The sequence below is a fragment of the Myxocyprinus asiaticus genome, chromosome 4 (assembly GCF_019703515.2).
Source record: "Myxocyprinus asiaticus isolate MX2 ecotype Aquarium Trade chromosome 4, UBuf_Myxa_2, whole genome shotgun sequence".
Lineage (NCBI taxonomy): Eukaryota > Metazoa > Chordata > Actinopteri > Cypriniformes > Catostomidae > Myxocyprinus > Myxocyprinus asiaticus.
In genome coordinates, this window is record NC_059347.1 from 17,188,670 (window position 1) to 17,213,769 (window position 25,100).

Here is a 25,100-nt window from a genome sequence, read left to right on the forward strand (position 1 = left end):
ATAGTACAATTCTGAACTATATTTTATAAATCTCAAAACTATACAACTTTTAAAAACTGCATAATGTTGGGCAAATTTGATGTGTATTTTTTTTATTATTATTATTGTAATATGTGCAATAACCTATTTTAATTGCACAACAGATGTCTAAGGTCAAAGTTTATGGAACATTTATATTAAGTTAATTTATTTTTAATTAACTCATTTGGCATATAATATTTTAAAATCTGAAAAAGCCAGTGACAAAGAACTTTAAACTTCGAGCCCTTTCATGAGTATAAATGCCTGTTGTCCCTCACTGATCTGGGCTTTCTCAGCCATCTGTGGCCTGGTTGAGCTGTTGGGCCTCATAGCACAAGAGCTCCACCAAGTGTTGAAAGCCTAGTCGCTGAGCATCATCCACAGGCCTGTTGTTGAACCTGTCTCTTTGCTGTTATTTTAGAGGAGATTGAATTATTGTATCTATTATCTATTGTATCTATCGTTTTAATCCTCAAAATGCTGAGATGGTTACTCTTTTATTCACAGACAGCACCAGTGAAACGTTTGGACGCACCTGACTGAATGAAGGCCTTTTGGTCTAGACTATAGGCTTATTTTTAAAAGCTTGACATTAGTTTTGTAGAAAAATTAATTGTGCCTATGCATGACTTTTTTTTTTTTTTTTTTTTTTTTTTACAAAACTAAAACTTAAATTATTAAATGAATGAGTTGGACTGGAAAAAGCAGCCAACAGGTGCACAGTATATCTGGGAACTCCCTCAAGACTACTGAGAGAGCCCAAAGTATGGCGAGTTTGTTGAGAAAATGCCAAGAATGGGCAGAGTTGTTATCAATACACAATAAAGAATGAGTAGGTGTGTCTAAACTTTTAACTCGTATTGTGTGTAAACCACTGTTTCTAACTCATTTGTCTCCATACCTCAAGATCCGATCCATTACGGATACAGAATTGTACCATTTCCAGCTGATTGGTGCACACCGCCTGTGAAGAAAGCAAGCGAAAGGAGATTAAACGCTTTAAGGCTTAAGGCCCATGTATACTTCATTTTTGCGTGTTCCGGATCGCCTTGTGCCTGGTCGACCGCGTTGCCTTTATGAGTATACTTTTCTGACCGCGAACGAATAGGAACGCGCTCGACTCATGCGCACCACAACTGGTTTGTGACACTGGCTGTGTCTCGTTTGGAAGGCTGCGTCCTCCGGAGGTCGCATTTGTTGGCCGCATACCTCAGAGGCTGTCTCTTTTCATAAAAGTAAGTAGGACACTTCGAATGCAGCCTTCGAATGCGACCTTCTTTCACGGGAATTCGGAGGATGCATGAGGTGTATCCTTTGAGGGCACTCACAACCCACAATTCTTTGCTTCAACGGAAATGTCTAAAAATATTAATTTTTTGCCTGTAAATTTGATGTTCAAACGCGAGTAATGTTAATTCCCAAGTTTAAGTACCTCAGTAGATGAGTGCAGAGTATATAATATGTATAATTATATTAATATATAATTAAAATAAAGTATTAGACTAAAATTACACCTGTAAAATCTATTTTCTTTTCTGTCTACATCATTGTAACTCTCCTAAATTTTACCTCATGCATTCCCTTCTAAAGGGACTTTGTTCCCTTCTCACTCAAAGCGCTCCTGCTTGTTAAAGAGTGGCGTGCTGTCATAGCAACCATGTTACATTCTGTTTCCATTCGTCCTATGAAGGCCGTTTCGTTTAAACGAGACTTGTTTAGAGGACACTCGGTATACTGCAGCCTTCATAGGACGCGTCCTACTTAGCACACAGCCTTCCAAACGAGACACAGCCACTCTTTTAGTACAGTCAATGGCCAGCGCATGTGCAGACGACACGCATAGATGAGGACCACGTGCGTGTGTCAAGAAAATCTGTGCTGATGACGCAATTTGCGTCACACATACTGTGGCCGGAGCATTCCGCAACATGCACACCTGAAGTACACTTTGGCCTTTAGACAGTCTTCGAAAGGGGGAAGATGTGCTTTACGCTTGTGAGAAAGCCTTACCACATGCAATGGAGTTCTACGCTGAGCATCAGAAAAATTCAAACTGACTCCAGCCTTCTTCCATGCCTCCATATGTTCGGTGTCTCCAAGGAATGCAAGACTGAAAAGAAATAAATTCATGAAGATACTCGGAAGAGTGTTATGCATAAGCATGTTTATCACCTATCAAGAAATGATCTTTTGCTAAATGAACTTGTGTGCAGCATTTATGTAAATAAAAATCCCACTCACCAGCACATCTCAGCCCCAAGTTCCTCAGAGGATCTTTCCAAACATGCCCCTGCAGAAATTAACATCTTCACCACCTCTAAACTCCTATGGATTTACCAGGTGAATCAGTAAATGCATTCCCAAAGTAAATGTGGCATCAAAAAAAGTACGAATGATTGAGTACTTGCAGCGTATGGCATCCTGAAGTGCAGTTTCTCCATCACAGTCAGTGGCATTTACATCTGCTCCCTCATGCAGCAAGAAGCGAACAGTTTCTAAGTTGCCCTGTCCTGCTGCAACATGTAGAGCAGTCCGACCTCGTCCATCTCCACCTGAGACATCAGCACCCTACAGATACATTTATTTCACGTTCCAGACCAGTCTTTGAGTTTTAACTCAGATCACTGATGGCCTTCTCACATACTGTATGTAGTTTCAGTACCTCTCGCAGATGTTCCTCCAGGCCAATAATATCTTCTTGTACAGCTGAGGTGTTCAACAGGTGAGGGAAAAGAGCAAGCTGACAAGCTTTCATCTCCTAATAATATGAAGGCAAATTATAAACATAATTTTAAATGAAAGCAATTTGAAAATGCATAACAAATTTGTTTTAAGAAACTGATTGTACAAAATCCTCATGTAAACAATGTAGTACTTGGGTGTGGTTCTAGTAGAAAGCTGACAGACCCCGATTATTATACAGTGCATGTCTATTATATGGTTACAGTTGGCTTGCTCTCTAGCTAGAAAGTTAGTAACCCTAACCGTTCTAACGTTATCTGTCCCAAGCCAGCCAAGGCGAAGAGAAGATGCTACAGCAGACCAAAATCTGTAAACTTCTTCAGGAATCCTTCTTCTAGACAGAGAAATCCCCATAATAAATACCAGAACTTTAATATGTTGTAAGAATAAAATGCCAATCAAGCTGAGCCGTTTAAAGGCCGTTACTCTCACACTCGCGTGAAGGGGAAAAAAACCTAAAAAGGCGCGAAAATGTCATTCGTGCAGTCGCGTTCGGTCACGTGACATCTGCAAGCGCTAGATGAGATCTGAGTGAGATATTTAAAAAGATGAATACACCGGTATTACATTTTGAAAAAAATATAAGGACAAACATTTTTTAAATAATTACATGACATAATTAAATAATTTTAATGTTATTATTGTAACATAATGATGATAATAATAATAATAATAATAAAAAAATTTAGTTTATTCACATAGTGCCTTTCAAGGTGGCTTTACAAAATCAAAATAGTAATTTGCAAAAAAAAAAAAAAGTTACATTTGCACAGAACCCTTGGTACAGGGCACATTGGTTGCTGATAAAGTGTGTGATTTAGGTATGCAAGAGAGATATTACACAGAAAAGAGAGTTCCACATCCACGCCATTAAAGTTGTTTTTTATTATTATTATTATTATTATTATTATTATTATTATTATTATTATTATTATTATTATTTAATGATTGAATGAATTGAGAATTTGGTGGATTTACGGTGGATAATGGATGATAAAAAATAAATAAATAAAATAAATTTTGGGGGCTGTATCTAGAAGGTAACAACTCTTGTCAATTGTAAATATTTGAGTGAACATTGTTGGTGAGTGACTATGTGGTGCTTGAATGTTCTGATTTGATCGAAGGTGGTACTTGGCCTAGTAAAAGTTTGAGAAGCACTGCTCTAGGACTCAGAATAAACACAATAAGCGCCAGTGTTTACCAATCGTGCGGCCTCGCGGGACTTTAGACAAAGGAAGGTTACCGTCTAGACACGACCGTTTTTTGCGAGGGTTCAGAGACGTAAAATGTCGTAAAGTCAGATACTGCCGTATAAAACCCGATGCTCTTCTTTCAGTCTTTCTTAACATCGGTGCGCTCACGAGTGGATGTCTGGTGTAATAACTAGGTAATTTGTCGTGATTCTTAACATTTATCTTACGTTTTTGCTGTCCAAGTTGTGTTTGTACGTATGAATAATATAAACGATTTAACGCGAAGACTTCTAATGTTACAGCGAAAAGTAGGCAACACCACGTGGTTGAATCCTGCTACAAATAATGTGTACAGAGGCACCTTGCAGTAAATGAATTTCCTTGTGTATATTTATTCACGTTAGTTTTTGTATCGCTCGGATTAACCCTTGCGGTGATCGTATCAGATCCCGCCGTTGTTGGGTGGAAATCGGTAGGGAGATTGCCATATAGGTTATCACAAACGGAATTTCCCATATATAGCAAATTATTTTCTCTGCCTGCCTATAAAAACGCCAGGTTAGCTCTCATCCCTGTAGACACAGTTGCAGTTTTGTCAGTGAGGCCTGAAATATCCCCAGCATTTCTAAACTATTCCATACATTATTATATGGGATAATTTTACTTTATATTTTAAATGTTTTGATCCCTTTTAATCCCGTCTCTCACTAGGGAATTCGGAGGTCTCCCAATGTTGTTGGAAGCCTTTTGTGACGGGCCTTCTACATATGGTAAATGGCTTTTTATTGTGTTGCTCTGGAAACACTTGCACTGTGCTAGTCAGTCTAGATATAGTGGGCTTAGGAACTAGTGCAGTGCAAAAATGACCATTCTTTTCTCTTGCAACTTTCTGCTGTGCCCACACAATGGCAGTGCTACTTATGAGAGGAGACATGTCTTTGCCAAAGGCATTGTTGCTTGTTTCTGTAGTATACATGTAATTTAAAATGCCTGTTGTGTATTTGCAGGGTTTGGATGAAGTTGATGGACACCTTGTGATGGACAAAGCAATGGGTAAAGATTAATTTCCACAGTGAGGAGAAAGCTTAAGAGTTTTGTTTGTAATGATGATTGGCATTAATGTTCAACTGCTCTTAAGACCATGAAAGAGAATCTGCCTCTCTGAACAGTAATGACACTAACTATTTTTGAGGTTGCTCGATCGAAACTGCTTTTTTTTTCTCTCACAGTTCCATTCACTTACAGATACCCGAGCAGGATATACATGCCCATTTTTATCAAGTTAAACTGGAGGTGCAAACTGGTCCTTTCTTGCTGCTCAGGAAGGTTATCATAATGGTAAATGTCACTGCATGTTTACATCTTTCCGCCGTTACATTGGTTGTAATACCTATCTACAATAGACTCATTTCACTGTCTGACGTGTTTCTGCCTATTTTAGCAGCGTGAATCTAGTAAACGTATTATTTTTGCCTAAAATGTAATTTAGTGTATATTTATAACATTATACTTTGTTTTATATTACCCTGCAATTAGTCGAAACGAGTTACCACAGATGCGACGAGTTTAATACAGCTGCTGAGTGACCGTAAAGTTGCCAACTTCTCTCTTCTGATGGTCATAATCCATCGCTTTCAACTTTCTTCATTTGGAAAGTTGTGTAGACGTCATGGTGCCGTTTTCTCTTCATGTTGGAGCAAATGGGATAACACTCCAAGGCCAATAAATCGGCCGATATTCAAATTTTTATTATCGGCATCAGCCCACTACAGAGACATTTGGATGACCAATCACAGTTTTTGTTCTTTTGTGCCATGGTGTTACTACAATAGTAGTCCGGTTTTGAAATAGTCTCATTTAAACGGTCTGCAAATCAGAGCTGCGACAGATGCTCTGGAGCTCAGTGTTAAAGTGCTTGTCTGTTTCTCTCTCCTCAACAGTTCCCTGTAACTTTTAACTGTCTTGTCTACCAAATGATAAAAAGGCAAATATCAATTAAGCTAATATCATGTACCATCCGCAAATATGCGGATATCTCATTTTAACCATTGTAATTCACAGATTTTACCATAATCCAGCTGGGGTTTTTTTTTTTTTTTTTTTTCCTGTCCAGCACTCGTATAATATCTTCCTCTGAAGCACGTGTTCTGTCAGTCTGGATCAAAACTCAGTTCTTCTGATTTACAAAATTAACATGACCGTCAGTCCGTGACAATCCAAGCAGGCGATCTGGGCCGTGTAAACCGTTTGCTACTGGCTGGATTCGCTAAAGGGCACGAGAGCAACTTTCCAAGTAAATGCGCTTCACATGCGCTGAATAAATGTCATATTCACTGTGCACTGTATGTGCAATTGGTTTGATTGGGTCTCTTGTGAAAATGCGATTGCTAATGTGCACATGCCATGAATGGTTGCTTGACTACTTTAAGCACTGTTATTTCCATCCTAATATATTAACAATTTCTTTGTGAAAATAAGTTACTAAAATTGGATGACTAAACGGAAGTCTGAAGAAACCGCTATCTACCATTTATTTAAAACAATCTTAATTTAAGATTTTTTTTTTTTACAAAGTTAAAATTATGAAATTTAGTAAATATAGTGCTAAATACGTTTTATTTATTTTAAGCAATTTTATTTGGCATCAGCCATTTAAATATAAAAAAAAAAAAACAATGGTCGACCACTAGTTTACTTTGCCTTCCAAAACCCAAAAGTGTGAAAAGGGTCAATTTTTGGCCTTCAAAAACAAACTGATATTGATTAAAATGAGGTCTATCCCGACTGTCTCCTTTCAGTAGAGATTAGTCGTTGGAAATGCCTCAAAGACTAACTCTGTAGTATCGCTTTACCCATGTTGCTACTGTTATTAGCTTTGTGGGAACATGCTGCAGGACATTGTTAGCAAAAAAATTTCAATATTGCAATTGTTAGGCAGGGTGAGGTATCTTACTTGTGTAAATTACCTCTTGTGTAGGTGTGATCTGCAAGATGACCACTAGGTGGAGTGCCATCACTTTCTGGTGAAGCTCGGAAGTTCATTTTTGGTTTGTGAAACTACATTCTTTTAATATCAGTTTGTTTACTGGAAATCCCATTGTCACATTTAGCCTGCACTGTGGGTATCTGCATCCAGTTGTATGTCTGACTGGAATGTTCAAATGACAGTGCTAGAATACTTCGACACCTACTGTTATTGGACCTTGCGTCTGTTGTTTGGTCCTAGTAGTGGTCGAGACAATATCTCCTGTTTTGTTTTTATAGTGGAATGTTAAATTGTTGGCTGTATAGCATGTATACTATGCATAATTCAGTAAGTGGTAAGCAAGTGCTCTATTTCAAACATGCGTTCTGTACGCCTCACTGGCACATTGAGTTGGTTTCAAACCTGCAATATTTCATCCAGCCTTTCCATTTGCAATAAGTTTTTAATAGCAGGTGTAGATCCACCATTATGTGCCTCATGCTAGAATCTATTGTCTTTGAAGTATATTTATTTATTTTTTTAGCCATAGAAGCTGATATGCCGTTAAACTACAAACTTTAAATTTGCAATTACACTGGATGCTGTTCTGTTTTGGATGCACACAGTGACCCCGTTTACACCTGGTACTAAGATGCATCCTGGGTGATCCTATTACATGTGGTCAGATGAGACCCATCACTGTTTATACATGGTCACTAAAATGTGTCTCCTGTGACCACTTGTGTCCGAATTTTAAGTGGAGTATCTCTGTTTTCATGATGACAGAAAAAAAAAAAACTGCAAAAAAGATAAGGAAAGCACGAACAAAAACGGCACACTGTTTCTCCCACATTTTGAGCAGAATTCTCCATTGTTTTAGTGAAGTACTACTGAAGTCCCTGTGTGTTAGTATCCGACATACTGAGGAAGATCTGTATACTACTTGTGCTTGGATATGTATTTGCTGCTATCAAGGTTTTGTTGCTTGGAATAAAGATCACAATTCTTTCATGATTTTTGAAGACAAAAAAAAAAAGTTTTCAGTGATTTACTGAGCATTAGTCTACTAAACAAAGTAACATGTAATTTTAATAAAGGTTCTGATACTGTTATTTGCTTCCGTCTATTTGTAAAATGCAATAAACCAAGTAGGACGTGTAAGTTGTAAATAAAAAAATATATCTAAGTCCTAAATCCACAAGAGGGCGGAACTGCAATTATTATAAGCCAGACAGCACTGTTATTGCAAAAACAGTTAAACTAAAGTGCATGAAAAGGATTGAGCCCGTTTCCATTCTGATTTTCTAAAGTGAAGTAAAAGGCAATATGAGAGGGGAAAACTTGTTAACTTGGTGTTGCACTGGTGAATAAATAAGCAAATATGCTTTAAAAAAAAAACCGCATTAAATTTAAACATCATCCGTTTCTTTTGTAAACGTTGCTTCAAGCTTTTAAAGTAATTATTCGAGACCAAGTAATTAAAGGGAAGTGAGTAAACAGTGCTTTAAATTTTCAATTAAACATTTAATAATTTATGTACTGTATAAATATATAAACATTAAATAGTAATCTTATACTAAAATTAGGCGCAGTCTTTACTGTGTGACTATTAGATATACGTAATACTACTATGCAGTCAGAATGTCTGAATGCCTATAACGGAGAGCAGCTGCATTTGCATATAAAACAGATCCAATATTTTGAAATACGTTTTGGCTTTTTTGTCCCGTCTGCTTGTACATTAACAGCTGTGTTTACATTATCGCATCAAGATGGGCATTTTGACTAAAAAGAGCATTTGGCTGTTCCCACACGCAGCTGCATTCATCACAGTACACGAGTGCATGGGCAGACATGCGCATGTGAACGTAGCCAGCTGAAATGAAATGCCGCGTGGGTACAGAATTGGGTCTGATCTTAATATTCATTATTTTTATTTTAGCATAGGTAGCTATTAAAAAGTTGAACTGAGCAGAGATTTTGTGGCACCCATAGCCAGTTATGGCACCCTGCAGTTTGGGAAGCACTGTGCTAGACTAACGTCTTAAGCCATTCCTAGCTATTCAGCATTTCGTGCAGGAGTGTTGTTTTTATTTTTATGTTTGAGATGCCATGTCAAGTTCAAAAGAACTTCACCCTTTAAAAATTAACTAGGTGTAAACTGTGTCTTTCATGCACACTTTTAGTCTGTTGCAGGGCTGGTATGTGTTTGTCAGTGGCTTGCTGTCAATTATCCCACATACCCAAACATGCCCCATTACCCCCACGCTCTATGGGGAGCATAACAGCACACTTTGATCTGTCTCTTTTAGAAGCCTTGTGACATTGTTTCAATAGCTCAGCACATCTTGATAATCCTGACTTGTTAATATTGTGTCCACAGGTCCCACTTGACTAGTTATTGGCAGGCCATCATTCTTCAGTGAAGGGTGAGGCAGCTGTCCTTTTACTTAATGTTGTCAGATAAATATTTGATAAATGAGACATTTGGGCATATACCAAGGCTTTTAGGACATTTGGTTCCTGACTTGCTGTGGACATGACCGAAAATGTAAACCCATCCTCGGGAACATTTCTCGTACATTTTGTGCAGCGTTTCTTTTCTTCTGTGTGTATGTACTTTAATTGTCTTGTGATCTTATGTAACAGGCTAAGGGTTAAAGTGAAGAGTGGAGTGAAGAATTTCCCAGCCGAGGTTTACTTGGAAGGTGAGAGCAGCTCCACTTGCATTGTATCACTTTCAAAGGGGATCAGCCACTTCTCTTCACTGGCGATCCTTAACGCATTAATCCCATATCAATGCCCTACTAGATTATTTGCAGGTTTTTTGAACATGAAATGTCTGCCGTCAGTGGGCCAACACCTAATGTTTACTATTTTTGTGCAAACCATATCTATGGTATGTAGTATTACAACAAAGAATGTTTATGTAATTGTCCTTTTGTCTTCATTCTACAGTTGGGTGCTGGCAAGGCTATACTGATTAAATCTGTACTGCACAGGAAATGTTAACTTGGCTGAGCTTTGGAGTGTCACTTGAATGTGTGAAACCAATTTGTAAGTTTACAATAAACTCATTTAAAAATGTGTGTTTGTGGTCAAATCCCAACTGCTTGACAATAGTAATGCATTTAGTTCTCTGCAAATTATACAGTATTCAGCCTTTTAAATGGATTAATTATGGGTAAAGATATCTAGTAATATGAAAACTGAAGCACCCTTTAGAGAGAATAGCACTAAGATTTGATATCTCAAAGCCTTGTTGCCAGTCATGCCGGTAGGTTCTTAGGGCTTCATGTGGTATATGGGGTTCAGATTAAAGGATTTTTGCTGCTTTCAAGTGCATAACTAAAGCCTTTATTTCGGAGTCCTTGGTTGCTCTTTGCTATGCTCTCTTTGGGGAAATCTTAAGTGTTATATCATTGCCTAGCTTTAATGTTAATTAAATAAAGTTTAAGTCTATTTTGGATTAATTTATCCTGTATTTCTGGACCACCGTAAACTTTGTCACCATTTAAAGTCAGTATGCAAGCCAACCAAAAGTTGTGTACTTTTGACTGTCTTGACTGATAAAGGCATGGCTGACTCCTGATTGGACTGAGTTGTAGATGTAATCTGAAATAAGGGTGCATAAAAGCTTTTAAACAATAGTTTAAAATGTATTTTGCTGTGGTTTGACAATACATTGAGTAGTTTAATGGTGCAGATAAACTGTTCAGGCCGCATTAGCTTTGAAATGATTGCAACATTGCTAACAAACTTGCCAAACAATAGTTTGTCTGTAAAACCAATGATTGTCTTCAATTCATGATAACTTGGGAGGTGCTGTTGTGCATTGTCTTTATGTATTTACGTTTTTTTGGGACAAGAAACCGTTTTGCTCCTAGAAAGACCGCCACATAGTTACGTACCATAGCCTTTATTCCTAAACTGGCCTGATATTTTTGTAAATAGTAAATACACACCACTAATGATTTAAAGATAAATAAATATCCATTTGCCTACTAAGTCAATATATCTTGAGTGGAAATGTTGAGAAGAGTAGCGTTTAAAGAGGAGAGCTGTCCTTTGAACTGAACAACGCCTGTCCCTGTGAGAGATCAGAGGGTGTCCCAGGAATCTTATCACAGCTGCACACAATGAATGCTTGTTGTTTTATGACACTCTTTAGCCCTGGTTACCAATAGTCAGCACGTGTATATTACGTTTTTGACTTTTTGTTTTCCTTTAAGTATTTTTATCATTGTTTTATCTGATGCATTCCAGGCAAGGACTTGACAAATCAATGGGTGTCATGATCTCATTGTCTATTACATATAATTGTTTCAGATAAATTTTTATTAGTGTAGGATTACATTGCCATGTGTCTATGTGTGGGAAAACAATGTTTTATTGTGTGTCTGTCTGTCTCATTTATGTCTGCATTCAGGTTTTATCAAACACCTCAGTGGTATTCTTTAAAAGGAAGAAAAATGCATGCTCTTGTCTGTCCTGTTGTTGGTTTAAGACAAGTAGTTTGAGCATTCATGATTGTGAATAGCTCCTATCGCACTTTTGACAGTTGTTGATTAGTAAGAATTTAAGGTTCAAGAAATGGTCACACTTAGATTGTAATAAAGGAAGTGGAGGTGGGGTAAACTTAAAATTGTTATGCTGTTATGTCTTTTATATGTCAAAGTTAATTTTCTATTTGACAGGGATAATTAGTTTTATATCAAAGTCTAAAAATATAGATCAGTCATGTTGAATCGCAAATGCATGTAACCATGTAAATGATTTTGTTAGAGATTGTTCATGAATCAAATGAAATATTTTTCACTATATTAAAATAGTATGAAAATTACATCTTTTCCTGGCTGGAAAAGTAATATATTTAAAAAGATGTGAATAATGTGCAGCAGATGTTGGGAATGGAGTAGTGTGTCATCAAATTGTTTTTGGGTAACATTTTAAAATAAGGTTCATTTGTTAACATGAACTAAAAATGAAAGATGCTTTGACAGCATTTATTAATCTTGGTTCATGTTTATTTCAACATGTACTAACATCAAGAGATGTGTATGTTAGCATTAGTTAATGCACTCTGAATTAACAATGATCAATTGTATTTTTGTTAACTAACATTAACAGGTTAATAAATACTGTAAAAAATGTTCATTGTTAGTTCATAATACCTAATGCATTTACCAGTATCAACAAATGCAACCTTATAAAGTGTTAACTGTTTTTGCATAAACAACTAATTGAATCAATTATATTGACGATTTTGTCAAGTAAAAAAAAAAATGCTTGCCTGTTCCCCAATGGTTAAGGTTTACCTTTGACTTAACACATTTTACCCCTAATATGGGGCAAGTTGTGTCACTTATGGTTAACTGAATTTCACTGGAAATGAGACATCCTGATTTAGGACTGGTTTCTATCAAAAACTACAAAATACCTGGAATTTTATGAAACAATATTAGGTTTCGAATCGGGAAATGTGTATTGATGCGTCAGCTCTGGTTTCTGCACAAGTTTATGAAAAACCACAGCGCAGAACTACATTTCCCAGCGTGCAACGGCAGGCATCATTTGTCCTGCCCCCTTTTTTTGAGTGGCAACTGGCAAATTGTTTGTTTCACTGCTACCAGCTGCAGGCTCATCCCAGTCCTTGTCGGAGTGGAAACACGGGGGCCGACAGTCCTTTTTTTTTTCTCCCTGTTTATCTCGTTGTGCTTTCTTTAATTTCACCCGCTTCACTCTCTGTCTCTCTTTTCCTCAGCAGACAACTTTTCCTTTTCTCTCCCTCCTTTCCGCTCCGTTAGAAGGTTTTAAAACCCTGTCCATGTAAGCTCTGGTTATGTATTTATTTGTTTATTTATTTATTTATTCTCTTTTTATCACACGGAATAGACAGGTATATTTCGTTTAGATGTATCCCAAATGAGAAGACGCAAAAGATGGAGCTGCACATTTTAGAGCACAGTTTGAAAGTAGCAAGTGTAGCGAAAGAGGGTATCCAGGTCTGCACTCACGGATTAATCAAACTAGCTTTTCTGCCCTCTAAAACAAGGTAAGAAGCTTGTGTGTTAAGTAAAAAAACAACTGCATTCGCTATCTGTTTGAGTAATCTAACATTAGCTTCCCACTTCGCACCAAGCAGTTCCAGTCATTTGTAATCCACATTTCTATTTGCCCCATGTAAAGGAGAGGTGCATGACATCATCCAGCGAGTGATCACTGATGTGTGTTTTGCTGAGCAGTAATTGTTGTCTGTGGTGGTGGTGTTGTTGTTGTTGAAGTTCATAAGATGATAGAGGGGTGTGTGTACGTGCTCGGGTTGTTTTTCTTCTTGTGCAGCGGTATAAATAAATACATGGAGGGGGATGTTGCTTTAAATTCAACTTGAACCGGCTCGTGAATCGCTGTCAGTGATGCTGAATAACACGATGATGTATTCATCATCACGGCTTTGATACAGACCAAGATAAAGGCCATCCTGATAGCAGCATGATGACTTCATGCAAAGCTTTTGTGAGATTGCTTATGTCAGTGCTTTACAGGAATGTTTCGAGTTCAGTACAAGTTTAGCATTTGCTGATGTACCACAAAAATAATTTCCACTCGTAATTTAAAAATAAAAAATCGCGGTTACAGGAAAGCACTCACAATGGAAGTGAATGGGGCCAAAGGATAAACGCTTAAATACACATGGTTTCGAAAGTATATCTACAAGACATAACGATTATACGTGTTGACATTATTTTAGTGTGATAAAATCTTACTAACATCTTCTGTGTGAAGTTTTATCCAATACTACATTAAAGGGTTCCGTTTTCATGACAACGAAGTTGTAATATCGGAAGTAACTTTACACAGATAAGTTTACTTAGGGATTTTATCACATTAAAATCGTGTTAACACATATAATCTTTGCATCTTGTAGCTATACTTTTGAAACAATGTATATTTTAGTGTGTATCGACTGGCCCTATTCACTTCCATAAGCCCAAAGTATATTTCGGTAGGATGCGAACGCTCGCATCACACATTTTGTCATCCGCGGATTCCTCAAGCACTAAACGCGTGCGGACCGATTTTTCAAACCACGTGTACTCTGAACACTGAGGAATTATTTGCAATAATTAGTGGGTCCACAAGGTGGCAACACTCACAGTGGAGCCGTTGCTGTCACGAAGAAGCGCTTGAAGATGTAATCGCGGCTAAAAAACAGAAGACAAAGGTGTGTGAGGAGGTCAGGAGATACCTGCATTTGTATAACTCTGATTCTGAAGGAATATAATGACATCTTTGTATCTAAACTCCTGAGGGGAAGTAGTCCAGTACCTCGTAGCAGTCGTGGTGCGCATGCATCAACCACATGTGTATGCGCGCACAATCAAATGAAGTGTACTTTGAAAGGATAACGTTCAACTGTACGCAGATGCTAAAGCCTGGTTTATACTTTGGAAGAACTCGATCTTTTTTCTCCTAGATGAACTAAAGCACCCTAGGCGAACGAAGCCTCCATTTATACTGTGTGTGATATCGTTTTAAAATTAGTTTGTTTAGGGTGATGTCACGGTGTTTAACGTACTGTTCCAGCCACAAGTAAAGCAAATAATGCAGGTTTTTCTCTCTTGTGGACTGCCGCTTTTAGCGCTCTGCTGCTTCTTTGCTTTATTAAACTTGTCACAGCCCCTTTGACTTTTAAAAACTCAAATCACTCTCCACTCATTTGTCGTGGCCATGCTGTCTTTGTGGAGTTTTTGTTGCAAGTCATGTGAAAAAGGATACTTCAACACAATCGCAGAGAGACAGGCTTCAAAGTTATCCATTTTAATGACATTTATCTAGGTAACAATTCCTCAACTGGCACACGTGATTGTAAATAAAAAGCGTTATGTCCATACCACACCCACGAATAGTTTTAACCAATCATCAATGCTCTTCGACAAGCCGAGTTCACTTGGGTCAAGAATTTCAGAGATGTGCATGAACAGGAGAAATCTTGCCAAACGAACACCTTGCCAGAACAAAAAACATCACTGCATTTCGTCGTCATTTGTAGGCGAACTAAGCAAAGCCTGTTATTTGTAATTTATAATTAAAGTATAAATTAGCCTTAATTGTTCGCTTCAAAACCAAAGTATACTGGGGCCTGGGTAGCTCAGCGAGTATTGACACTGACTACCACACTTGGAGTCACGAGTTTGAATCCCAGAGTGTGCTGATTGACTCCAGCCAGGTCTCCTAAGCAACCAAATTGGCCTGGTTGCTATGGAGGGTAGAGTCATATGGGGTAACCTCCTCGTGGTTGCTACAATGTGGTTTGCTCTTGGTGGGGCGCATTGTGCATGGATGCCACGGAGAATAGCGTGAAGCTTCCACACGCGCTATGTGTCCACGGTAACACGCTCAACAAGTCACATGATAAGATGCGCGGATTGACTGTCTCAGACGTGGAGGCAACTGGGATTCGTCCTGCGCCACCCGTATTGAATGCCACCACAAGGAATTGGGCATTCCAAATTGGGGAGAAAATCCAAAAAAAAAAAAGTATACTTTGGACTTAAATGCCTCACTGTAATTGTTTTTTGCTGCTGCTTTTTTTTTTAATAACCGAGGGATGTCAGATTTATTTTTTGTGGTAGTCAACATTATGCCACAAATGCTGTTAATTGAGCTTGACTTGTATTGAAACCAGATTATTCCTTTAATCAAAACTGACCCTGATCAGTTTAACAGAGGACTAGTTGAACTACATGTAAGTCATTATACTGGGAGCTGGAAAACCTGTAAACAACTGCAAGAGGAGGAAAACAAATTGTGGCCTGAAAATGATTTGCATCCATTGGTGCTTTGGTTCGCTGTTTTTGAGCAGCACTGTGTTTTTGCCACCTCTTGTATTAAGCAAAACACATTCATTAGTGCTCATAACTTTATGCCGTTCTTTTGTATCTCATGCTGATGCATCCTCAGATGTGGGTCTTTTGTGAAAGACCATCTATTCAGAGTCTCAAATGCCCTCTAGCTGTGTTTGCGTAAGCAGTGTTTGAGGACGTCTCCGGTCCTGCTCCATTGAGTCTGAACATCAGAGCGAGAAACATCCTGCTCAGTCATTTAGGTTTGTTAGACTGTGAACATACATAAAGGCCTCCGGTGAAAATTCTGACATTTACTCACTCACCCTTATGTTTTTCCAAACCAATATGACTCTTTAGATATGGCATAGTGTTAGACACACACACCATTCATGTACATTGTAAGGAAATAAAGATGCAGTGAATGTGTGACTGAGGTTGTCAGTCTCTTAACACTCTGCCTAACATTTACTTTTTGTGTTCCACTGAAGAAGAAGAAAAGTCATACAGGTTTGGAACTACACAAGGGTAAGGTATCCCTTTAAATAAGGTAGCATGGGTTGTTTTGAGGTTACTTTTAAATATTGAGATTTACATTTGAGTTTACTTCAAAGATACAACAGTGTAGATCAGTGCTTCAGTTCCCTTAGTTCCCCTTTTATTTTAATGGTTATTTGCATTGGAAATCTCATTTTCTAGGACCATAGAGGATCAGAGCTTTATTGGGTGGGATAGGGCCACATTTCATCAGCAAAACAATATGATTTTTGTTTAATGGTTGTCATGCTCTGCCCACTTGTTTTTAAAAGGTGCTTCACAACCGCAATCAAAAGATGGAGTACATACTGCAAATTATAATCTATTTTTTTCATAGCAAACTTTGCTTTGGACATTTCACCTTGGTTGAGATCAAAGATGTTTTGTCATGACTCAAGGCCTGGAGCTGCAATGATGACATCACCTCCAACTGAAAGGGAAAAGTACAGAAATTCGCAAAGTAACATTGCAGGAAAAAAGTTCAATGTCTCATTAAAATGTACTACTCCTATTACACAACAAAAGCTTTTTAAAAGATTTCTGTTTTCAAATTCAGGCTCTTTTTACGGTGAAGTATTACTTGTGGTTTGCATCTCGCTATGAACATTGTGTCTTGAGGGTGTTCAGTATGGACAAGACCCCTGTTTTAAGAACTTTTTGCGGGTCCAAATGCAAATTGATGTAGAAATCCAACTATAGGCCCACGTTTGTGATATGGCGTCTTTCTAGATCTCATATCCTTAAATTGATTCAGACTTGCCAAACACTTTTTAAATGGAAGAGGGCAGGGGACACGCTTTGTTTTTTCTCCTATAGGCACAGCTTGAACCAACTTATTTAGTAGCTCTTTGTGAAGAGTCTCAGAGTGATATAGAATGTGAACAACACAAAGGGGAGGTCTGGAAAAAGTCTGAAATGTCGACCATATACAGCGTATCCATATGGGAGGATAAAACTTTAAAAAATAAAGAAAAATATGTTTTGTCCTTTCTTTAAAGGAAGTATGATTTTCATTGTGCAGTAGTTATTTTAGACTTTTAGTGGCCTATGGCAGTGGATGGTGCCTCACTTTAAAACTTAAAAAAAGACCCAAAAGTATCATTGAAGTAGTCCATGTGATGTGTGCGTCATATTCTAAAGCCTTCTGAATGACTAGCATAGGTTTTAGTGAGAAACAACACAAAATTTAAGTTGTATTTAAGTGGAAAATCTCATCGTCCATTGTGGGTTCATGAGTGCATGAGAAGCTCGTTCACAGTGGCATGCTTGTTCATGCAAGAACTTAAAGTGTTTTAATGTTTTGAATAACTGAGGATCACTCCGACTGTCAAGTCTATCTGGTCACAAACCTCCGTTCTAGGAGACGCATAACAGATGTAAACAAACATAGATGTATGGAAGCGCTGCTGCTGCTGCATTTTTTGTTCCAAGTTTGAAAAGAAATGGGCCAAGCTTGGTAGGGGTGTAAATCGGAAGTTTGATCAGGAAACAATCTTGTATCGTTTCTGTTAGCCAGCGATCCGATGTTTGCCGATAACTCAAAGTCTGCCGCGATACGATTTCGATTCGATTCAGGGGCCTGTGATCGATATTTCGATATTATGTGCCTATTTTACACAATCACTTAATTTTATTATCTCACAAATGCAACCAAAATATAATTTTAATATTTTGAGCTCTCAAAGTGCATATCCGGTTTCCACCCAAAAATATAATATAGAAAAATAATGTAAAAAATAGTCACATACATGTGATCAACACTCATTGCGTTGTGGAATGAGGTAAACACTACAGTGACAACTTGTCATCTCTACAACAGTCAAGCAAGTCTTTCAATCCAAAATAACCTATAGTACATACGCATGACAGGAGAGTAAGTGATAGCTGTGTTTTTTCTTGTCTACAACTTCCACAGTTGTATTGAAAAATTCTGGTACAGTTTACAGTGATAAATGTTAGTAAGGGTGTTGAATTGATGTGCTTTCATTTCAAGGGAAGCCCATTTGACTCATGCGCACGGGTAGAGCAGAGTGCAACCTGAGGCTTCAAGCGCTCCGCACACATCCGTGTTACATGAGAAGCATATTTAGTGCTTATAAAGCAAGATGAATATCATAAGGTTGCTGCATCGCCTGACTGAATGCGTACAGTTGTGGCTGACATGCGAATTTCAAAATAAAGATGTCTTAAAAATATAAGCATCAATGTTTGTTTTCAATCGATGACATCGTATCATTGGTGATTTGATTGATGCATCGATCCAGAGCGATGGATCGTTACACCCCTAGGTCTTGGGTGGAAAGATTGTGACGTGAGTTGTAGGTGAGTGGTGTTAAAAGTTTTCTCCAATTCAAGTGCTTGTTCACCATCTCCATTTCTTCGTGGTCCAGTGTTGTGGCCGTGCACGGTCAATTTGCATAGGCTTCTCACCATATGACTTAAGATTTGAGTCATGAAGCATCATACTCTATGAGATTTCCTCTATAGTCAGCTCTAAAATATTGAATGTATTTTTATAATCTCAGAATAATTGGAATAATTTGACTATCTGTCCAAGTTGTTTTTGACTCAAGCATACCTGCCAACATTGGATTGTGAATTTTTTTTTTGGGGGGGGGGGGGGGGGGGGGGTGTTCGTATGTGCAAGGAGCCGGTGGAGTTTCTGGTATTCTGGTGCCCCCCTAGGATAAGATGGAGTAGGTGCACTATGCAGACTGCATGATATGCGCATAGGGAGTGGCAACACTGGTCAGTAATACTACATTGAAGATTAATAATACCAAGAAATTGACCATGTATTCCGATTGTCCCTTTCCACATCCTTCACAGATTTAGCATGTAATGCTTTTTGAGGTATTATTAATAAAAAAAAAAAATAAAAAAAAGTATAGCCTATATCCTTTCTTATATGCTGATAACTTTCTTGACCCATGACAAAAAATAATTGTTTTTATTTCTTTGGTTATTTATCCTCTTTGTCTTATGTATACCTCAGTGTTGGTTTATGTATTTTTATGTTTTTTTTTTAGTTTTTTTTTATAATTTACTTTATTTCTTTCCTTCACCTGTACTTCTTGTCTTTGTGACTCAGTGATTTTATTCATACATTGTTGGATCTGTGTAATTGTGCATCTTATTGAACATTTATATTGAACCTTCTGTTTTTCAATTAAAAAATCCACAGTTTTAGCACAATGTGTGGACTTTTCAGACAGTCCCTTACCCACCATATGAAAAATCTACAACTTGTATGAATGTTAAATCAGGGCTCGACATTAAGCATTGTCATGTGCTTGTCCTCTGGACAAGTAAATTGGTCATTCACTTGTCCGAGTAAAAAAGTTACTTGTCCAGAGATAAAAAAGGAGATTGAAGTTACATGTTCAAGTAACATGTTTATGTTGTATATATTTTTTTTTATTATGACCGATGCCCAACCTAATAGTGTACCTATGCTATCAACTAAATTCTCTACGCCAGAAATGTGAACTGCACTGGGTAGGGGAGGAGGCTATTGTCGTATGATAATTATTTTATGTTACGTATGGTAGTCAAATAAAGGAAAGTCTCCATCGTGATCATTAACAGCAGGGGTGCTCACACTTCTATGGAATGAGATCTACTTTTTCATCATGTTATTGCAGCAAGATCTACCAAGTACAATAAAGGCTATACATTATCACAATACCAACATTTCAGTAGTCGGTAGAGAAATTTGATTATTCTCAATACCAGCTTCAAAACCACAACAAATAATAACACTAACTAATATGTTAATTATGGAAGAATGGTAATTATTCAAGACCAGTAAACAGTCAGTACTAAAATAACAATAAAAAACAGCAATGAATAGAAATAGATTAAAAATTAAGAAAAATCTGTGCTTTTTTAACAGCTTTAAAAGTTTTTAACAGTAGTACGCTATCAAGCATTCAAGGAAACATTCAGAATGAAATGCAACATAAAACTATTGCTGGTTTCACTGTTTGATTATAATACATTAATACTTTTTAAAGCTGCTAAAGTTACTCAGTCAAGAGCAGTGAGTGTTTTCTCGTTTTCATGTTCTGGTTGTTTAATTAATGACACACTAGACAGCAGCAGGTCTATTAGCTTACATTTATACTTACAAGTCCGACATTTTTTTTTCTCTACTGTTTATGTTCACTTTAGACATCACTCTCTGTGTTTACATGAATACCTCACCAAGACGGCCATTTTTGCGGAATGTATTTGACCGTTCATGTGCGCATTAGCGTGAGCATTTTCGGAACACAAGCGCATGTTCAGCACACACACATACGGCGCCTGTCAATCAAACGGGGCACAGCTGTTACTAGATCGCTAGCGAATTATAAAATTACTTTCAACAGCAGAATAAGAATATGAACTTTCTAATAAGTGATGCAGGCCTAGCCTATCACAAATATTGCCAGTTATGTTTTCATTATTGACGTTTTAATCAGTCTGCTTGTCCGGTCGGGCAAGTAAAATTCTCTTTCACTTGCCCCTTCAAAAATCCATTTGTCATGGACAAGCGTTAATGTCGAGCCCTGATTAAATTAACAATCTGGAACGAGTTCACCGTGACTGTGACGCTGTCTGACCAGCGTACGGAACAAATCATGTCCCATATTGATTCGATATGGGACGCATTATTTCAAATTTGAATACAGGACAATCCCGTATGAGCATAGCGTGTGTGCGGAAAATCATGAGTTTATCAGGAGAAATTGTAAATCGGGAGGAGGGGTGGAAAAAAGGGTGAAACCTTGTAAAATTGGGAGTCTTGGCAGGTATGTAAGAGAGTAACTGAACCAACTCTGTTTTTACGTCAGCGCGTCCTGACCTTGTACACACTCAAACCATTAATCTTACGACTCTGTTCACACATACAGTGCATCCGGAAAGTATTCACAGCGCTTCACTTTTTCCACATTTTGTTATGTTACAGCCTTATTCCAAAATGGATTAAATTCATTATTTTCCTCAAAATTCTACAAACAATACACCATAATGACAACGTGAAAGAAGTTTGTTTGAAATCTTTGAAAATTTAATAAAAATAAAAAACGAAAAATGTGTGTGATTTTAAGTATTCACAGCCTTTGCCATGACACTCAAAATTGAGCTCAGGTGCATCCTGTTTCCACTGATCATCCTTGAGATGTCTCTTCAACTTGATTGGAGTCCACCTGTGGTAAATTCAGTTGATTGGACATGATTTGGAAAGGCACACACCTGTCTATATAAGGTCCCATAGTTAACAGTGCATGTCAGAGCACAAACCAAGCCATGAAGTCCAAGGAATTGTCTGTAGACCTCCGAGACAGGATTGTATCTAGGCACAGATCTGGGGAAGGGTACAGAAAAATGTCTGCAGCATTGAAGGTCCCAATGAGCACAGTGGCCTCCATCATCCGTAAATGGAAGAAGTCTGGAACCACCAGGACTCTTCCTAGAGCTGGCCGCCTGGCCAAACTGAGCGATCAGGGGAGAAGGGCCTTAGTCAGGGAGGTGACCAAGAACCCGATGGGCACTTTGACAGAGCTCCAGCATTTCTCTGTGGAGAGAGGAGAAACTTCCTGAAGAACAACCATCTCTGCAGCACTCCACCAATCAGGCCTGTGTGGTAGAATGGCCAGACGGAAGCCACTCCTCAGTAAAAGGCACATGACAGCCCGCCTGGAGTTTGCCAAAAGGCACCTGAAGACTCTCAGAAACAAAGATCGAACTCTTTGACCTGAATGGCAAGCGTCATGTCTGGAGGAAACCAGGCACCGCTCATCACCTGGCCAATACCATATAACCAATAACTGGGAGACTAGTCAGGATTGAGGGAAAGACGAATGCAGCAATGTACAGCGACATCCTTGATGAAAACCTGCTCCAGAGCGCTCTGGACCTCAGACTGGGGCGAAGGTTCATCTTCCAACAGGACAATGACCCTAAGCACATAGCCAAGATAACAAAGGAGTGGCTCCGGGACAACTCTGTGAATGTCCTTGAGTGGCCCAGCCAGAGCCCAGACTTGAACCCGATTGAACATCTCTGCAGAGATCTGAAAATGGCTGTGCACCGATGCTCCCCATCCAACCTGATGGAGCTTGAGAGGTCCTGCAAAGAAGAATGAGAGAAACTGCCCAAAAATAGGTGTGCCAAGCTTGTAGCATCATACTCAAAAAGACTTGAGGCTGTAATTGGTGCCAAAGGTGCTTCAACAAAGTATTGAGCAAAGGCTGTGAATACTTATGTACATGTGATTTATTTTATTTTTTTTTTAATAAATTTGCAAAGATTTCAAACAAGCTACTTTCACGTTGTCATTATGGGGTATTGTTTGTAGAATTTTGAGGAAAATAATGAATTTAATCCATTTTGGAATAAGGCTGTAACATAACAAAATGTGGAAAAAGTGAAGCGTTGTGAATACTTTCCGGATGCACTGTATCATCAGAACTTTTCAGGTAATGTTTCAAATTCTAATTTAGGGAAATAGCCAGTGCTAATATTGCTAGTATTTTCAAACTGGTCGTGTTCACACATGACCTCTAAACTGAAAATTGCGGATAATTTCTGGAAATGGCTGTATGTGTGAAAACGACTTATATAAGAATAAAATCTGTAATACTGAAAAGTTTGTTGTGCTACCCCTCTGGATTTCACTGCGTAACTGTGTGTTTTGCTTAGATTTTAGCTAAGCTGTTTATATCCTCTGTATTATTCCCAACAGCATTACCAAATAAACTGGAAACAACCAGGCAAAGCCATCTAATAATTGTTTTTAATTTTTAACTATAAATTTATTTACGAGATACCCTTATATGAATGAGTAGCTAAATTGATTTTAGATAAACCACTAGAATCAATAATTATTGAAAGAATGTGTCTTGGGTTTGAAAATTGTACTCTGTGACCTCAGGAGTGGAGCACATTTCTGAGCAGATTTTAGCACTGAGCCATGAGTCATTGTCTGTTGAAAATGTACAATGGAGATGTTTTGTTGCTTTGATTAAAGGGACCTAAGACCTGTCTTTCCTCTGTTATTATTGCTTTACTTTATTGCTCATCTGAGGACTTAATACCTTTTCACATTTATGTAGATAAATCTCTGTATCTCTCTCTTCACTCAAGTTTAGTTACTGTAAATCCTGTTGCAAATAAGGTGCATTTTTCAATTAAAATATTTAATAAAATGTTATGATGATTAAAGGAATAGTTCACCCAAATATGCCATCGCAAACTCGTGTAACTTTTTTTCTTCTGCAGAACACAAACATATTTTGATTGGAGATATGAGTTTTTTTTTTTTTTCTATACAGTTCAAATAAATGGAGTCCAACACTTCTATACAGAAGACATAAATGTAATCCATAAAACTCGAGAGTGGTTTAATCCGTGTCTTCTGAAGCGGTACGATCAGTTTTGAGTGAGAAACAGACCAAAATTTTTCACTATAAATCTTGACATCTGCAGTCTCTTGGTGCGATCATGATTTGAAGCTTGATTACACTTATATTTCTTCAGAAGACATGGATTAAACCACTAGAGTCTTATGGATTACCTTTATGCTGCTTTTATATCTTGAAGTTTGAAAGTGTTGGACACCATTGACTTGGATTGTATGGCCGAAAAAAAAAAAATCTTTGTTTGTGTTCTGACCTGTACATACTGTCTTCTGCAGGAGGCATGATTGTGTTATTTAAGATTTTGTTGTTTTCTTTGTAATTAATCGCACTAAATTAACGTGTTAAATTGACAACCCTAATTTTGACATCTCCCTAGTAGAACATTTCATGTAGTGCTTTGAATGATTAAGCCATTCAAATCATATTTAATATCGCCAATTGTTTTAATACTCACTAAACACTTTTCAGTGCAGCTATGCTCAAATGGTCCAGTGACAAAGCACCAGAAATATCCAACAGCTTTTCAAAAACCTTGGAAATATCCCCCCTTCCCCACCACCACTTTGGTAGTGTCAGATAAGATGCTACTTTCCAGAGTCAACAAGTCGCCTGCTATCCCCGGAGAGGCAAAATGATACATTATGTGGGTGGACAGGCCCATAAATAAGGACTCCTCTTACCTGGTATCTTGGAGCCGTTTGGGGTGTATGAGTAGCAAGTCAGCAGCAGCTGCCCAGCGTTTGTGAAGCTATTTATGTCGGGTTATGTTTGTTCAGGCAGTCGCAGAGCAAATTAATTCTAAAACACCTTTCCTGTTTTGTAATCTTTGATGAGCATAAATTATACTGTCTGGGTGTTTGAAAATCAACATTTAACAGAGCAGTGGTAAAAGTATGAATTAGAAAAGCTAAGAAGATCTGCACTCTGAAAATGTGTCTAGAAAGGATTCTTTTATTATTTTGCAACAGGGGGATAAAAATTTATCCAAAAGCCACCTGCCTTCCTGGTTTGATTATGAATTAAAAGGCATACAACTTTATATGGTTTTGAAAAAAAAACATTTGCCTTACAAATTAATTGCCACGGTACTAGATATCTTCCTTAAAGGGATAGTTCATCCAAAAATGAAAATTCTCTCATTTATTCACCCTCATGCCATCCCAGATGTGTATGACTGAAGAATATTTCAGCTCTGTAGGTCCATACTATGGAAGTGAATGGTGATCAGACCTTTGCAGCTCCAAAAATCACATAAAGGAAACAAAAGTAATCCATATGACTCCAGTTTAAAGCCATGTTTTCGGAAGCAATATAATAGGTGTGGATGAGAAACAGATCAATGTTTTTTTTTTACTCTAAATGTCCACTCTAACTTTCACTTTCA

General features: G+C 37.9%; 2 protein-coding genes, 1 long non-coding RNA gene and 2 other non-coding genes across 5 annotated transcripts in view; 4 read left to right on the forward strand and 1 right to left on the reverse strand.

Moving 5' to 3' along the window:
• Positions 1-101: 101 nt before the first annotated feature.
• si:ch211-209a2.2 (L-asparaginase) lies at positions 102-24,985 on the reverse strand. Its single transcript, XM_051696200.1, has 8 exons — positions 24,865-24,985; positions 16,669-16,737; positions 2,684-2,779; positions 2,426-2,589; positions 2,263-2,346; positions 2,032-2,131; positions 923-985; positions 102-430 (listed from the first exon to the last, which is right to left on the reverse strand). The coding sequence occupies exons 1-8, from the start codon at positions 24,868-24,870 to the stop codon at positions 314-316; spliced, it is 699 nt and encodes a 232-aa protein (XP_051552160.1). The 5' UTR covers positions 24,871-24,985; the 3' UTR covers positions 102-313.
• On the forward strand, positions 4,052-10,011 carry LOC127439917 (uncharacterized). The gene is made up of 8 exons (XR_007897021.1): positions 4,052-4,153; positions 4,671-4,729; positions 4,967-5,012; positions 5,189-5,297; positions 6,937-7,006; positions 9,308-9,353; positions 9,574-9,632; positions 9,883-10,011. It is a non-coding gene; the product is annotated as an uncharacterized LOC127439917 (long non-coding RNA).
• Positions 6,727-6,860, forward strand: LOC127440257 (small nucleolar RNA SNORA18). Its single transcript, XR_007897111.1, has one exon. It is a non-coding gene; the product is annotated as a small nucleolar RNA SNORA18 (small nucleolar RNA).
• LOC127440256 (small nucleolar RNA SNORA8) lies at positions 7,072-7,202 on the forward strand. The gene has a single exon (XR_007897110.1). It is a non-coding gene; the product is annotated as a small nucleolar RNA SNORA8 (small nucleolar RNA).
• LOC127439893 (cytosolic arginine sensor for mTORC1 subunit 2-like) overlaps positions 12,541-25,100 on the forward strand; it is a 33,221-nt gene continuing 20,661 nt past the window's right edge. The window contains exon 1 of the mRNA XM_051696183.1: positions 12,541-12,979. Within this exon, the coding sequence (XP_051552143.1) occupies positions 12,867-12,979 (113 nt within the window). The 5' untranslated portion in view covers positions 12,541-12,866. The remainder of the gene's footprint in view (positions 12,980-25,100) is intronic.

Excerpts from the sequence above, each read along its gene's own strand:
- si:ch211-209a2.2 (XM_051696200.1), bottom strand. Across the intron at positions 2,132-2,262 it reads CTTGGGGCTGAGATGTGCTG|TCTTGCATTCCTTGGAGACA; the intron begins GTGAGTGGGATT and ends ATTTCTTTTCAG. Across the intron at positions 431-922 it reads GTAATGGATCGGATCTTGAG|CAAAGAGACAGGTTCAACAA; the intron begins GTATGGAGACAA and ends CTAAAATAACAG.